Raw genomic sequence first — 15280 nt, 5'->3', positions numbered from 1 at the left:
CCTACACCACGTGGACTGCAACGGTTCAAGAAGGCAACTCACCACCACCTTCTCAAGGGCAACTAGGGATGGGCAATAAATGCTGGCCCAGCCAGCGAAACCACATCCTGTGAATGGAAAAAAAAAGGCTTGCTGCCCAATCCATGCTGATTGAGTTGATCTTGGCCACACAGCAGTAGGAAAGCTGGAATTCGCATCTGGGAAGAGAAAAATCTGGCATGGGATTCCTTTTCTGATCATTACCCAATATCCAACAACCTGTGTTGGAAGTGTGTATGCTTATGTGTGGTTTATGTTGCTGACCAGGAGAAGTGTCTAATACTGAGTGGGCCAGTGGCATGCTGTTTCAGGTTATTAGAAATAATAACTCTGGGTCAGATACCAAAAGGTTAATCCATGAAACAGTACTGTTAAAATTATGAGGTTTATAAAATAATGTTTCGGAACTGTCTTTTTTAAGGTAAAACAGAGGGAGTCCTGTGACCTGTTCTGAAGTCCGCTTGACAACAGTGCAGGGCAGTTAAAGATCAAAGGAAGGCCCAGGTTGAGTTACTGGGGCAAAGGTATAATGTGTTCATGGTTGGAGACAATGGCAGTGAACTCTGAGTTCACAATGAGTAGACTCTGAGTCTCCCAAAGTCCAAAAAAAGTGTTGAACGTATGTTGTTAACAGTTGTGTTGTAAACTGTCCATTTACTTATAAGATGAAAGAGAATTGGGGCCAAGAATAGCTAATCAGCATTTCTCCCTGGAGAAAGGCTAATGTGTTTCATGTTGCCATGGGAAAGAATGCAGAAGAGGCTATTTTTGAGTTTAGGTTACAGGCTACCCTATAAATCAGTGACATCACAGACAGACAACAGTTCTGTGTGGTCAGCAGAGAGGACAGGTTGTTTGGCTTTGCGAACTACCACAGCCGGATGTGGAATTGAGACAGTCTCTCGTTGAAGAGACACGTCTCACAGCCATCTAAGGATTCTGGGAGATTCATCCTGGCCTGGCTAGAAGGCAAGAATTATCAGGACAGGCTTTAACTGCTGGTAGGGTATTTCAGAAAATCTCCAAAAACTAAGGGAAGCGCCTGGAGGTGATTACTCAAAATTATTACTTGGCAAAACTGGGAAATGCAAACCCATTGCAAGCTGGGAATAACTGTGGACTGTTTGCTATAAGGATTGTTACTCTGTGGAGAGTGCCGTGTGTGATGACAATAAAAGGGGAACATTCCTTTCTGTAGTTTAAAGAATAAGTTGCTTACAAAAAGAAAATAATGCATAGTCAATAGTACTTTCAGTTATTTGTTACAATAAAGATTTTAACGTGAAATCTTGTCTCATTCTTTTCAGCTATTAACTGGAAGTTTTATTTCAAACATTAAATCAGTCTCTATGGGGATTGTAACAAGGAATCATCTGCAAGAGAGGAGAAAAAGGGATAAAAAGCTCAAGGATTAAAAGGGCGATAGGTTGAAATGCATTCTGTTGATCAGATCAGGGACAAGTTCTCACATATATCATGTCATGTGGCAGGATGGATCACTGATACTGGGGCATTTTTGCTGTAGTAATATTAGGCAGTGACACAGGGATTGATAATATAGAGGAATATTACCTAAATGTACACAATATAGGGCTATTACAAACTGAATCAGGGAAATCACACAGCAACTGTAAATAATAGAGGGATGCTGTATGTAACGTAGAGAGACATTTCACATGAACTGTAGTAGAATGATGTGCAATCTTTCAATACAGTTGTGTAAGAATTGTAGAAGATAGTTTATACACAATAGTTTATAAGAAGCTTATGCATGGATGAAATTATTCTGTTGATAGTTTTTTAAAAAAAAAACATCAGCTGAAATTATTAAAGGGATTAATTTCACCCTGGAGTGACTTTCTAACACATATAGTATAGGAAGGTTGCTAATTAGTGCTGTATCAGAGGCAGATTACCTGTTTATCTGAATTATAGAGAGAAGTTACCCAGGCAGCTTGTATTATTGGAAAAGACTACAAAATATATTCCTCCTGCAAGCAGGATCTTGCATGTACAGAATGTGCAGGCGGAAATGAAAGTTTACTTTTTGCAAAATAAAGGTCAGAAACTTGTTAATCCCCTGGGATGCAGAACGGAAGGAATTTTAAACTGATTAACAACTGAAAAGAAGTGTTGGCACAATGTCTTTGAGTAGTTATACTCTTACAGCTCTGATACTTTTCTTACCAGATTCTCCCTTTTCTCATCAGCACTGCCAGTAATTCTGCTCGGAGCACCCCAGCCTGCTCCCCCATCCTGAGGAAACGATCGAGATCCCCGACCCCTCAGAACCTAGAGGGTGAGAACATGGTGGAGAAAGGCTCAGATCACTCCTCAGACAAATCGCCTTCCACCCCCGAACAAGGTATCCAACGGAGCTACTCTTCCCAGTCTGGTCGAAGCAGCAAGAACTCCAAGGTGAGTTGAGTTGAATTTAGTGGTAAGGTGAGAGGGATAAGTAATGAGAGGAGTGGGGGCTGGAGGTTGTGGGGGGTGGGGGTGGAATCAATCAATAAAAAGATTCTGAATCTTTGTGTCAGTAATGCAGGCCCATTATTGAGCAATATAGAAATCTGCTAAAAGTCTTGCAATAATCATTCTGAGGAAAGGCACACATTTACACTGTGAAGAAATGAGGCTAAAGTATTCAGGTATTTTCTAGGTCATGGCTATTTAAAAATGTCACTTAATATTTTCAACATTTTTACAACGTCTAAAAGTAGCTAGCTTTAGTTTGTTCAAGGAAGTTCCCATGGGTGCTGTACTTGTGTTCGTGTGAAATCTCATTTCTTTTGTTAATATTGGTTGTTGTCCAAAATAAGTTTTCATATAGCTGATAATTTACAATGATCTGTCAGCCATGGAGTTTGCCATTTTTCATCACACCCAAATTCTTGTGGTTCCAAGGCTTGGATATGTGGGCTCATTTGATGGTTCATTTGATTAGGGCGCTATGAGTCTATGTAAAGGCTGTCTGAACCATGCAAAGGAGGCAATTCCCAGGCTTGTATCTCTGGTTTATGCTAAGTTAACTAAAAGAACATGGGTTAAAATTTACTTCAGCTCCCTTAGGCTACGGAGTGGAAAGCCAGCCAAAATATTCAGTTCTGACTACTATCTGGCTTTGAATGAGTGTCAGGTGAGGGATAGTTGAATTCAGTGGTGATGTATTTCTTGGTTAAATAGCCTACTGATACTCAATGCTGGGCTCCCACAAAGAATTATATGCTGGTTATCTGTGGAACTATACCGTAACACAGGTTGGACTCTTGGGAGGGACAAACGAGAGTTGGAGGTCAGGCTTAACCAACTGTACAACCAAAACGGTCAAATTTGAAAATTATGTTATACTTTTAAAAAGAAATTGAACTTTAATGTGTTTTAGTGAAGGCACAATGTGTCAAATGTATCCCAGTTCAAGTTATATATTTACTTTTCAAAAAACCCTCACTTTATAAGCAAATTTCTCCATTCTCAAGGAATAGCAGTACAGTATAACACAAATAACCTAATTAGGTATGCATACAAGATTCTTTGTTACCCAGTTGTGAAAGTTGCATTGCTCTCCATTTTTCTTCCATTAAGAAAACCTCCTGGGCTCTATGTCAATAACCCAGATAAGATTTTGAAATTAATGAGTAAGCCCAGTGGGAAGTTGTCTCTCATAACTATATCATAATGTATTGGAGCACCAACGTACAGTGCAATCTGGGTAAACATTACATTTTTTCACGTTTATACAATGAACAACCTGGAGTTATCAAAACTTTTTGGTGTGTGAACCTCTGACATGAGGTTATTCACTGGCCGCACTTCCTGATGAGTGAAATTTTTAACTTTAAAATTTTGACCTAGCTACATTTTACAGACAATCTTCCAAACAAGGATTTTTCACTGTAGAACAACAGTGGGAATGATTTAAAGTAGTGTTCAACAGAGTGCAGGAGGAATATATTCCACTAAAAGGAAAGAACAAATTAAACAGTAGTGAGGCTTCATGGATGAACAAAGACATAAGGGAACAATTAAGGATAAGGAAAAGGTATGCATTAAGTACATAACAGCAGAGAAGTGTAATATTAGAGAGAACTGAAGAGATATGGGGACATCAAAAAAAGGCAAAGAGGAACCATCAAATTAAATTATCGAGGAACATCAAACAAAATAGTAAAATATTCTTGAAGGCACATCAATAAAAATGAAAGGCTGGGATATGAATAGGGCCATTAAAGGATCAACAGGTTAATCTCACACTTAAAGATAGAGATGCCGGAAATATTAAATAATTATTTTGTTTCAGTATTTACCAGGTAGATGGAACAGCTGGATATGACATTAGATTGTGAAATAAGTAATGAGAGATGTGCTTTTAAAATAAAAAGGGGAATATTTTAAATAAATTATTCAAACTCAAAAGAGGATAAAGCCCCTGGTCCAGATGGATTGCATCCATACATTTTAAATGAATCCAGGGAGGAGATAGCAGAGGCATTGTCACATGTACTTAATAATTTTTCAGAAGAAGATGTGGTGCTAGAGGATTGACTGATAGCTAACACAATATCTATGTTTGAGAAGGAGAATAAAACATGGCTAGGGAATTATAGACCAGTAAGTTTAACGCCAGTGGTAGGAAAAAAATGAAACCCCTAACAAAGCTCAATAGAAAAACATCTAGAAAAGAAAAAGAAAAATGAATAGTCAGCATGGATTTCAAAAAGGAAAATCTTGCTTAACCAACCTTAATGAATTTTTTGAGGAAGTAACAGAGAGAGTAGGCAGTGGTAATGCAGTAGATATAACTTATCTGGATTTTCAAAAGGCCTTTGATAATGTGCCCATGGTAGACTAATGAACAAGGCCAGAGAATGTGGAGTCAGGGCACAAAAGGCAGAATGGGTTGGTAGCTGGCTTCACGACAGAAAGCAGACAGTGGGAATAAAGGGGAGCTATTCATAGTGGCAGAGGGTGAGCAGTTGTGTTCCACAAGAAACTGTGCTGGGACCAAATTGATTGGGGGGTAGGGGGGAATAGTCCATACCGAAGAAGACTGTAGCAAATTACAGGAGGATATTAAAAAAAACTCTTAGAATGGACAAATAATTGACAATTGAAATTCAACACAGATAAATATGAGAGTGTACATTTTGGTAAAAAGAATAGAGAGGCCACTTCGTACTCAAAAGTACAAGCCTAGATGGGGTAGAGGAACAAGGGATCTCAAAGTACAAATCGCAAAACGTTGCACAACAGGTTAGCAAGGCCATAAAAAAGGAAACCAAGTACTGAGCTTTATTTCTGGAGGGATAGAATTGAAAAGTAGGAAAGTTTTTATGTTAAACCTCTATCATAGCTTGGTTAGGCCACGCTCAGAGTGCAATTCTGGTCACCATATTATAAAAGAAAAGATATAGAAGACAAAAGAAGATACCAGAACTGCAATGACGTACATAATAGGAAAGGATGAACAGGCTAGGTCTCTTTTCTCTTGAAAATAGAAGGCTGAAGGGTGCCCTGATAGAGGTCTTTAAAATTATGATAGGTTTTGATAGAGGGGATACAGAGGACGGAATCGTCTCAGAATTGTACAAAGTGCGGTAGCGGGCAGGAAAAGGATGTTTTATCCGCTAGCTGCAATGGCAGCTTTTCATGCCGTATCACTGCATTCCCATCTTATTAGTTATGCAGCCACAGGAAACACGCCATCTCGGTGGCAGGCAGTCTCTGATTTGCCGGCCATGGTGTTACTTCGCCGCTTCCTCACGCAGGGTGCCATATTTAAACTGCAGCTTCGTGGGCACTTCTTAATGCTTGCAGCCCAGGAGGGCACCAGTGAAGACATGGCCCCAAAAGCCAAGAAGAGTGCAGCCCCCAGCCCCGCCCCCAATTTCAGTGCCACATCCCTGGGAACCATTGAGGCCCCTACCTCACCAATGTCCTCTACCCCTTCTCTGGCTGCAGGAGGCTCCTGAGACTTACCACTCTGGCTTGGGAGGCACTGGCAGAGGTGGTCAGTGCCAATGCTGCACACAAGAGCTCAGCCATTGAGTGTAGAAAATAGATGAATGATCTCATCCATGCCACCAGGGTAAGGCAACCACCTCTTCACTCTAAACTCTCACACTCACAAGGCCATCACATATTCATCTCACTCACTGCCAGCTTAAGGGACATCACCACTCATTCACTCACACACACCCTCACACCTCCATCTGGCCTCATCTCCTCTGGAGAAAGCCTCCTCAGCCCTCACCATCTTGAGGACACTTGCACAGATCAACATGTTTCCCCCCCCCCACCCCATGCACGCGTGCGCGCGCGCACACACACACACACACACACACACACACACACCCCCGTCCCCAGTACAGCCTCACTCCACAGCCTTCTCCCCTGCCTGTGGCCACTTGTCCCTCCTCCCAGGCAAGCCTTAGCCCTGGTCGGTAGAGAGCTACCCGTGAGCCCCCCTAAACGTGATGTGGTGCTGACTGCGAAACTTGGCGCTGATGACCACGAGTGCTGCCTGAAGCCAGGTAGGCAAACAAACCTCGAAGTCCCGGGTGAAGTGCAGTTCGCCAAGTCTACACAGCTTATGTATGGTTGTGAAAACATGTCGTCGTGCCCAGATGATTCAGCGTGGGCTGATGATTCCAGCAAACAGGGCTTATAATGATATGCAGATGTATTAAAATTACATTTCTGATGTCTGGTGGTGGGAAACGCAGCCTGCCATTGATGGGCAGAGCAGATAATTGCAGACTGGTTTCACGACTTTATGAAACCGATTTTTGGCCTTCCTGCCATATTATCTGCTTACACCCACCATGACGCCTGATGCCAATTGGGATGGAAAATTCTGGCCAGAGAGAATGTTTCCTCTTGTGGAGAAGTGCATAACTAGAGGCCAAGAATCCCATAGGGAGTTCAGGAGAAACTCTATCCAAACAGTGGTAAAATGTGGAATGTGCTTCGACAAAGAGTAGTTGAGGCAAATAGAATAGAAGCATTTAAGGTGAGGCTACATAAGTATGTGAGGTTTTTTATCCTATTTTTGGATTCCAGATATTTTTCCATTGTATCCTTGAGTAAATATTTTATTACCTTTCCCACTACTGATAAGCTAACTGGCCTATACTTCTTTGGACAATCTTTAAATATAGGAATAACATTAGCTGTCTGCTCGTCCTCTGGTATTTGTTTTTCGAATTAAGTTTGATTTACATGTAGTAGAGTCTTTGTTATCCATTCCCTAATATACATGGATACAGTCCATCTGAGCAGGGTTTTTTTTTCTCTTTATGCTTGATTAGTTTATTCAATTATCTACCTTCTTTCTTAAGTGTCTTCACAAATTTTTTGATGTCCTCTTCCAATCATACACCACCATGTTAGATTTTCTGGTAAACACTGAGACAAAGTAATTATTTAATACTTTTGCCATTTTGCTGTAGTTATCTTTAAGTTTATTGTTTGCATCCCTTAGTGGCCCTATCCATATTCTGATTTTCCTCTTGTTACTTATGTGCCCGTAGAGTACTTTATTATTTCTTTTAATATTCCTTGATAATTTAATTTGGTAGTTCTTTTTTTTTTCCAAATTGTGTAGTAGGTGTGTGAAACCGTAACTCATATAACAAAAAGCTTTGCAATTTTGGCTCCCCATGAAATAGAGGAAATCCTTTCTCCATAAGACAATCAAGGCAGCTCCAGGAGACCTTGGCTACCTGTGTATCAGTAGGTAAATGTGACTAACCTACATATTCTCGATGCCTTTCTCTCAGACCTTACACAGATAACTTGTTCCATAGGGTGACAAACCAGCTGAAAAAAATAATCAATAATTTCTAACCAGATTGTTTGCCGATATAATTATTATTGTTGTGGTGTCAACCATCGCTCAGTTGTAGCATTCTTGCCTCTGAGGTGGAAGATTGTGGGTTCAAATCCCACTCCAGAGATTTGAGCACAAAAATCTAGACTGATGCTCCAGTGCAGTACCGAGCGAATGCTGCACTGTTGAGGTGCTGTCTTTTGTATGACACATTAAAGCATTGCCCTATCTGCTCCTCAGGTGAGAATATCCCATGACACTATTTTGAAGATGGCCAAGAGAGTTATTTCCAGTGTCCTGGTCAATATTTATCCCTCAATCAATGTTACAAAAACAAGATATCTGGTCATTATCACAATGCTATTTGTGGGAGCCACATTTGCTACATTACAACAGTGTCTGCACTTCTAAAGTATTTCATTGGCTCTGAAGTTCCTTGGGGTATCCTTTAGTCAAAAGGCCGATTGAATGGAAGTATATTTTTGCTCATGATCATCTGCCCTATTCATACTGTCACTAATCATTTTGATAATCTTATCCAAATTTGCAGCATCCAATCTTGTTATAATTTAAAAATCTCAATAAACTACCTTAACAAAAATTTCTCCCAAATCTAAAATGCACAACTGATGTAGTGAAGCAGAAGGAAACATATATGAAAAATAAGGAAGAAAAGTAATGATTTTGTCAGGAAAATATAATAATTTTCATAATGTTATTGGAATTTTTTGTAAAGTAGGAGTAGTGTGGTGTGTGTGTGTGACTTAATTGGATTAAAGACAGCTGGTCAGAAGGCTTTGATGTGTCAGAAGGAAAGCTAGGTTTGAAATGCTAAATAAGTAAACATGGTTGAAGTTTTAGAATGTGAGGTGTAAAAGGAAAATTTGCATTTTTAGATAAACCGGAGTAACTTAAATTTCAAAAGAGGTGGTGAAATGTTACACTTAGCCAGAAGAAGACAAACAGTGTGTTCATTTTTCCCCAAAGCTTACTGATAAAATTGGTACTCTGAAAGATTTTTATTATTAGAAAAGTGGAGCTGAAAAGACATATTGGGACAATGGGATTTACATTAAAAAGAGAGAAACCTGTATAAAGGAGATGGGGTTGTGTGTAAGAAAAGGCATTCTAACAAGTATGAAAAGCCCCCAGCCTCTAAGCTTCACGTTGCTGCCTACAAGAACTGAAGTGAAGAAAACTCACTTTGAATTCAACTGTCCAGGGTATTGTGTTACTTTGCCTGGGTCTTTTAAAATCTGTGTGTTTCACTGTCGCCTTAAAGGAGGTGTAACAGGGGATTAGATTAACTAGGGGAGCTAGGAGTTATCATAGTAGTAATTTGTAAACCTATGTATGTGCTTAAATTTTTTTATTAATGAAGTTTAATTTAGTTTTATAAAATACCTATAAGACTTGGTGGTCTTATTACTACTGAATTAAAGGCACGTATCTTGAAATAAATACAAATTGTAAAATAGTTGTGACAGCTGTTTCAAATTTCCCTCTGGAATTTGAACAGCTCAGCATTTACTATTCGCTGTGCCATAACAATTTGAAGTTCTCAGCTTCCGGCACACTAATTTTGAAACTCATCCTTTTGGAATGTCTTGTCAGCTGTGAGGCAACTTGCAGCTATAGTCAGTCGATTTGATTTCCTTTTGCCTCTGCCATATTTCTGGGTTTTTTTATTTTCTGAGGTATTTGTCCCTTTTTCCCTGTTTGGGTGACTGTGCTCTGGGAGAGTGGTCAGGCAAGAAATCTGCTCCCAGGCCTCTGCTAGGTATCATCAGCTGAGCAATTAGAGATATTTGGAAGGAAATAGGATGATTTATTTATTCTCTCTCCTTATAGAAAGGTCTCTGTGCTTTGCTTTCCTTAATGGTTTAACTTTAGCTGATCCATAATTTTGATGTAAAAGAATCTTCATTTACCTAGTGCAGAAGAGTTATTGTACGCTACAATTTCTATAATAGGATTAAGATGCTGAAAGTCTCCTCATAAGAAATTTGCATTTACTCCATATTCTAGCAGTTATACAGCACTGATGACATGAAATTTAGAAGTTTTCCTTGGAGAAGAGAAGATTCAAAGGAGATTTGATAGAGGTGCTCAAAATTATGAGGGGTCTGGACAGAATAGATGGCGGAAGGGTCAAGGACCACAGGACACAGGTTTAAGGTGAATAACTGAAGAACCAGGTGAATGACAAAAGAACCAAAGGCAACATGAAAATTTTTTTTTATGCAGCAAGTGGTTAGGATCTTGAATTCACTGCCTGGGAGTGTGGTGGAGGCAGATTCAATTGTGACTTTCAAAAGGCAATTGGATCATTAAGAGAGAAAACTTGCAGGGAAAGGGCAGGAGAGTGTTACCAGCTGAGTTGCTCTTGCAGAGAGCCAGCACGGACATGAAAGGCCGAATGAATTCCTTCTGTGCTGAAGCCATTCAATAATTCTGTGTATGCAACTTTTAATGCAGTAACTGTCAACCAAACTCGACTTGAGCATCAATGTTAACTATTGCAATTGGTCAGAAGGATTGAAACAATTTCTGTTGGACATGATTGCAATGTATTGTAAAATGGAGCAAGATGTAAATTGAGCAGCAGACTCAACCAAATTCTTGCCAAGCAGGTTAAGTTAGTATTGGAGCTTTACTTTCTGACGTTTCCTTGTTTTGCATGTTTTATTGTGGAGACTGCTTACCAGTTCTGTTTTGCAAAAAAATGAGTTAAATACCTGTTATTAACTATTAAAGGGTGGGGAAAAAATGGAGATTTAATTGTAGTTCCATACAGTAGTCTCCAATGAATCAGACTGTGGTGCTGGGATGAGGACCGCAACGCTTGTGGGATGAATATTGACTTCAGGTTTGAATGTAAAAGTGCTGATCCTTTCTGAGCTAAGAATGGAGCATAGCACCACATAAATGTTTAAAAAAGTATGACTAACTACTTTCATCATTTTGGAATAGTAGAGTGAAACCTATTTTGCTAATCATTTACTTGGAGCAGATGTTCACAGCATCAGTGCTACATGGAAAAAAGTTTTAATTTGACAGCAATGTGTCATTTTTTTTTCCCCCTGGTGAGCTTTACTCTTTTTTTAACGATAGCTTAACTCATGTCCAGTGAGAAACTAAGCTATGCAGATCAGCAAGGTTCCAATTTCGATCCCAGATCCGTGTGGCTTATCTAGTTTAGGTTCCAGTAGGGATGCCCCAATGAAACTAGGAAAAGGAGAAATGAGTCCCAATTTTTGATGATAATTGCAGACACCATTGCAAGTGATCCTCAGCGTAGTGTCCCAGGCCAGACCATCTTTAACTGCTTCATCAATAATCTTCCCTCCATTATAAGGTCAGAAGCGGAGATTTTTGTTGATGATTGCACAATATTCTTAGATACTGGAGCAGTCTGTGCTGCATGCAGCAAAACTTGGACAACATTCATACTTAGGCTGATAAGTGGCAAGTAACATTCATGCCACAAAAGTGTCAGGCAATGACCATCTCCAAGAAGGGAGATTTTAACCATCTCCCCCTGATGTTCAACAATATTACCATGGTTGAATTCCACATCATCAACATTTTGGGATTATCATTGTTCAGAAACTTAACTGGACCAGCCATATAAATACTATGGCTACAAGAGCAAGCCAGAGGCTGGGGGTTCTGCAATGAGTAACTCACCTCCTGACTCCCAAAATCCTGTCCACCATCCACAAGGCACAAGTCAGAAATGTGATTGAATACCCTCCATTTGCCTGGATGAGTGCAGCTCCAACAACATTTAAGAAGCTTGACACCATGCAGGACAAAGCAGCCCACTTGATCGGCAACCCAGTCTGCCACCTCAATTATTCACTCCCACCTCTACCAGTGCATAGTGGCAGCAGTGTTTACTGTCCACAAGATGCATTGCAGTAACTCACCAAGCCTCCTTCAAAAGCACCTTCCAAACCTGCAACCTCCACCACCTAGAAGGACCAGGACAGCAGATGCATGGAAATACCACCATCTGGAAGTTCCCTCCAAGTCATACAGCATCCTGACATGGAACTATTATCACCATTCCTTCACTGTTGCTGGAACCTGGAACTCCCTTCCTAACAGCATTGTGGGTGTGTAACTACACTATATGGACTCCTCGGAATTAGGGATGGGCAAGAAATGCTGACCTTGCCAGCATCGCTCACATCCCATTAACGTATAATAAATAAAGCCTGGCCTCCGACATTGAAAACACATTTGTAAAGTCAGATGAGGATAGTCTGATTGTGATCCTGCCCACAACCACTGGTTAAGGAACTGACACTCCTCCTATGAAACAATACCACAACCAAGCTGATGCAGGATCCTGGTTCAGGCCTAACTACAGACATGATAGAGTAGTCTAATGGTGATCTATACAGCTGATGTGAAGATTTATGTGGTGTTTGTAATTCTATGCATCACAGAATTGCAGAATGTTACGGCGCAGAAGGAGACCATTTGACCTGTTGTGTCTGCACCGGCGCTCCTGCCTTTTCCCTGTACCCTTGCACGTTGTTTCTATTGAAATAATCATCTAATACCCTCTTAAATACCTCAATTGAACCTGCCTCCACCACACTTCCAGGTAGTGCATTTCAGACTTGAACCACACACTTTGTGAAAAAAGTTTTTTCTCACATCAAATTTGCTTCTTTTGCAAATCAGTTTAAATCTGTGTCCCCTCATCGTCGATCCTTTTACGAGTGGGAACAGTTTCTCCCTATCTACTCTACCTAGCCCCATGATTTTGAACACCTCTGTCAAAACTCCTCTTGGCCTTCACCCCTCCAAGGAGAACAGTCCCAACTTCTCCAATCTCATCCCTAGAACCATTTTTGTAAACCTCTTCTGCACTCTCTCCAATGCATCAATGCATTCACATCCTTCCGATAGTGTGGTGCCCAGAACGGTACACAACACTCCAGCTGAGGTCTTATTGGCATCTTATATAAGCTCAGCATAATCTCCCTGTTCTTGTACCCTATGCCCCTATTAATAAAGCCCAGGATAGTGTATGTTTTATTAACTGCTCTCTTCATCTGTCCTGCCACCTTCAATGATCTATGCACATATACACCCAGGTCCCTCTGCCCCCGCACCCCCTTAAGAATTGTACCCTTATTTCATATTGTCTCTCCATGTTCTTCCTACCAAAATGCATCACCTCACATTTCTCCACATTAAACTTCATCTGCTACCTATCTGCCCTCTCCACCAACTTGGCTATGTCCTTTTGAAGTTCTATACTGTCCTCTTCACAGTTTACAATGCTTCCAAGTTTTGTATCATCCGCAAACTCTGAAATTGTCCCCTGCACACCAAGACCTAGATCATTAATATATATCGGGAAAAGCAAGAGTCCCAATACTGACCCCTGGGGAACTCCACTGTAAACCTTCCCCCAGCCCAAAAAATATCCATTGACCGTTACCCCCTGTTTCCTATTACTCAGCCAATTGTGTATTCACATTGCTACTGTCCCTTTTATTCCATGAGCTATAACTTTTCTCATGTCTGTTTGGCACCATATTGAATGCCTTTTGAAAGTCCATATACACCACATAAACAGCATTATCCTCATCAACCCTCCTTGTTACCTCTTCAAAAAAAACTCCAGCAAGCTAGTTAAACACAATTTCCCCTTTAGCAATCCATGTTGGCTCTTCCTAATCAACTCATATTTTTCCAGATGACTATTAATTCTATCCTGAATAATTGTTTCAAGAAGCTTCCCCACCACTGAAGTTAAATTTGATTGGTCTGTAATTGCTGGGCTTACCCTACAACCTTTTTTAAACAAGGGTGTAATGTTTGCAATTTTCCTGTCCTCTGACACCTCCCCTGAGTCCAGGGAAGACTGAAAGATTGTGGCGGCTGCCCCTGCAGTTTCCTGTCTTACTTTCTTCAATATCCTTGGATGCATCTCATCCAGTCCCAGTGTCTTGTCAACTTTAATTCACAGTATCTTTACAGTGCAGGGTACCAACACTTCCCCTTATCAATTTTGAACCCTACTAATGACAGTTTCTTTCTCTGTCACTGTGGCCTCGGTAGCATCTGCTTCCTTGGTAAAGACAAATTAATACTTTGCATCTAACACCCCAGCCATGGTCCCTGCCTCCATGTGTAAATCCCCTTTTTGGTCCCCAATCAGCACTACTTTTCCTTTTACCACCCTCTTACTATTTGTGTGCCAGCTGACCCTGTCAGTTCTGTGGTAATAACTGATATGGATCATGTGATGACTTCTTCACAATTAACAAGATTGAGGAGAATTTTGAAGTACAAATTAGCTTGATTCATTTGTGAGTCGAGTGGCTCAGTTTTATGGATATAGGCAGGTTTGTGTATCTAAATTCAGTCAAGTCCTTCAGAATAGAATTGGATAATTATCTGAAGCCAAAGATTTTGCAGGGCTACAGAGAAAAGGCATGAGAGTGGGACGAGGTGAGTTTGTTCTTCCAGAGAGCTGGCACAGACAGCATGGGCCAAATTGTCTCTTTCTGTGCTGTAACCATTCTATGATTCTATAAAGAAACAGCTTGCTTTTTGGAAAAATTCTTTCAATGTCCTCAGTACTTCCCAAAATAAATGCAATAAATTCTCTCCAATTTTCTTCTTTCACTTTCTCTCCTGTAGATTTGACTTCTTCAAAGGCTATGGTTTTATGGAGGCAGTCATTTGCCCTTGCCTTGACCTAATGTCTTTTCATCCTGTGTAAATTTTAGTGATTCTTGATGTCATAATCAAGTCCAATATTATGCTTACTCAGCATTTGCATAGGCATACTCCTAGGGATCATTGTGTGGTGATTAGGAGAATCTTGGCAGGGGTGCTGCCAAGTCTGTTTCCTGTTATGCTTTCCTGACTAAGATGGCCTAACCCAGCTTGGACTGGAGTTTAAACCTGGAACCTTCCCTTATGTGAATGAGTTAAAGGAATTGGGGGCAATTTTTAACCTAACCCGCCTGTTGGGAACTGACAGATCGAGTACAATGCAGGTTTTACAGTCTGCCCAGTTTTACTCTCCATTAATGTCACTGCAAAGTAATATTAGGCGGGATGTAAAACCAGCATTTAGCTGATCCAATGGGTTTCACACTTAGTGAATTAGGTTAAAATTATCCACTTAAACTTTAAACCTTCAAGAGCTGATGGTAGAAAAAATTTTAATTTGCAAACGAAGAATTTCCTGTGCTACATGATTTACTTGTATTTATATGTTTCCACACATTTCAGAATAAATATCAAAAGATCATTTATCTAACTCACCCTTGTTTCATGGAAAGGGTGAGGAGGATTCTGAAATTTTTCCTTTTTTTTTTGAGTATACAATGTTAATTATCACTGAATATTGAATGGCTTTGTTCCAAAGGA

General features: G+C 40.3%; 1 protein-coding gene across 4 annotated transcripts in view; it reads left to right on the top strand.

Moving 5' to 3' along the window:
- The window catches only part of gramd1ba (GRAM domain containing 1Ba), a 500575-nt gene that overhangs the window by 356339 nt on the left and 128956 nt on the right, over nt 1-15280 (top strand). For all 4 annotated transcript variants that reach the window (XM_078531845.1, XM_078531813.1, XM_078531836.1 and 1 more), the window contains one exon: nt 2250-2457. In XM_078531845.1, coding sequence (XP_078387971.1) covers nt 2347-2457 — 111 coding nt within the window. In that variant the 5' untranslated portion in view covers nt 2250-2346. The remainder of the gene's footprint in view (nt 1-2249; nt 2458-15280) is intronic.

This window comes from Cetorhinus maximus, chromosome 2 (genome assembly GCF_964194155.1).
Source record: "Cetorhinus maximus chromosome 2, sCetMax3.hap1.1, whole genome shotgun sequence".
NCBI lineage: Eukaryota > Metazoa > Chordata > Chondrichthyes > Lamniformes > Cetorhinidae > Cetorhinus > Cetorhinus maximus.
The sequence above is the reverse complement of the archived record's forward strand: the minus strand, read 5'-3'. Positions and strand labels throughout refer to the sequence as shown.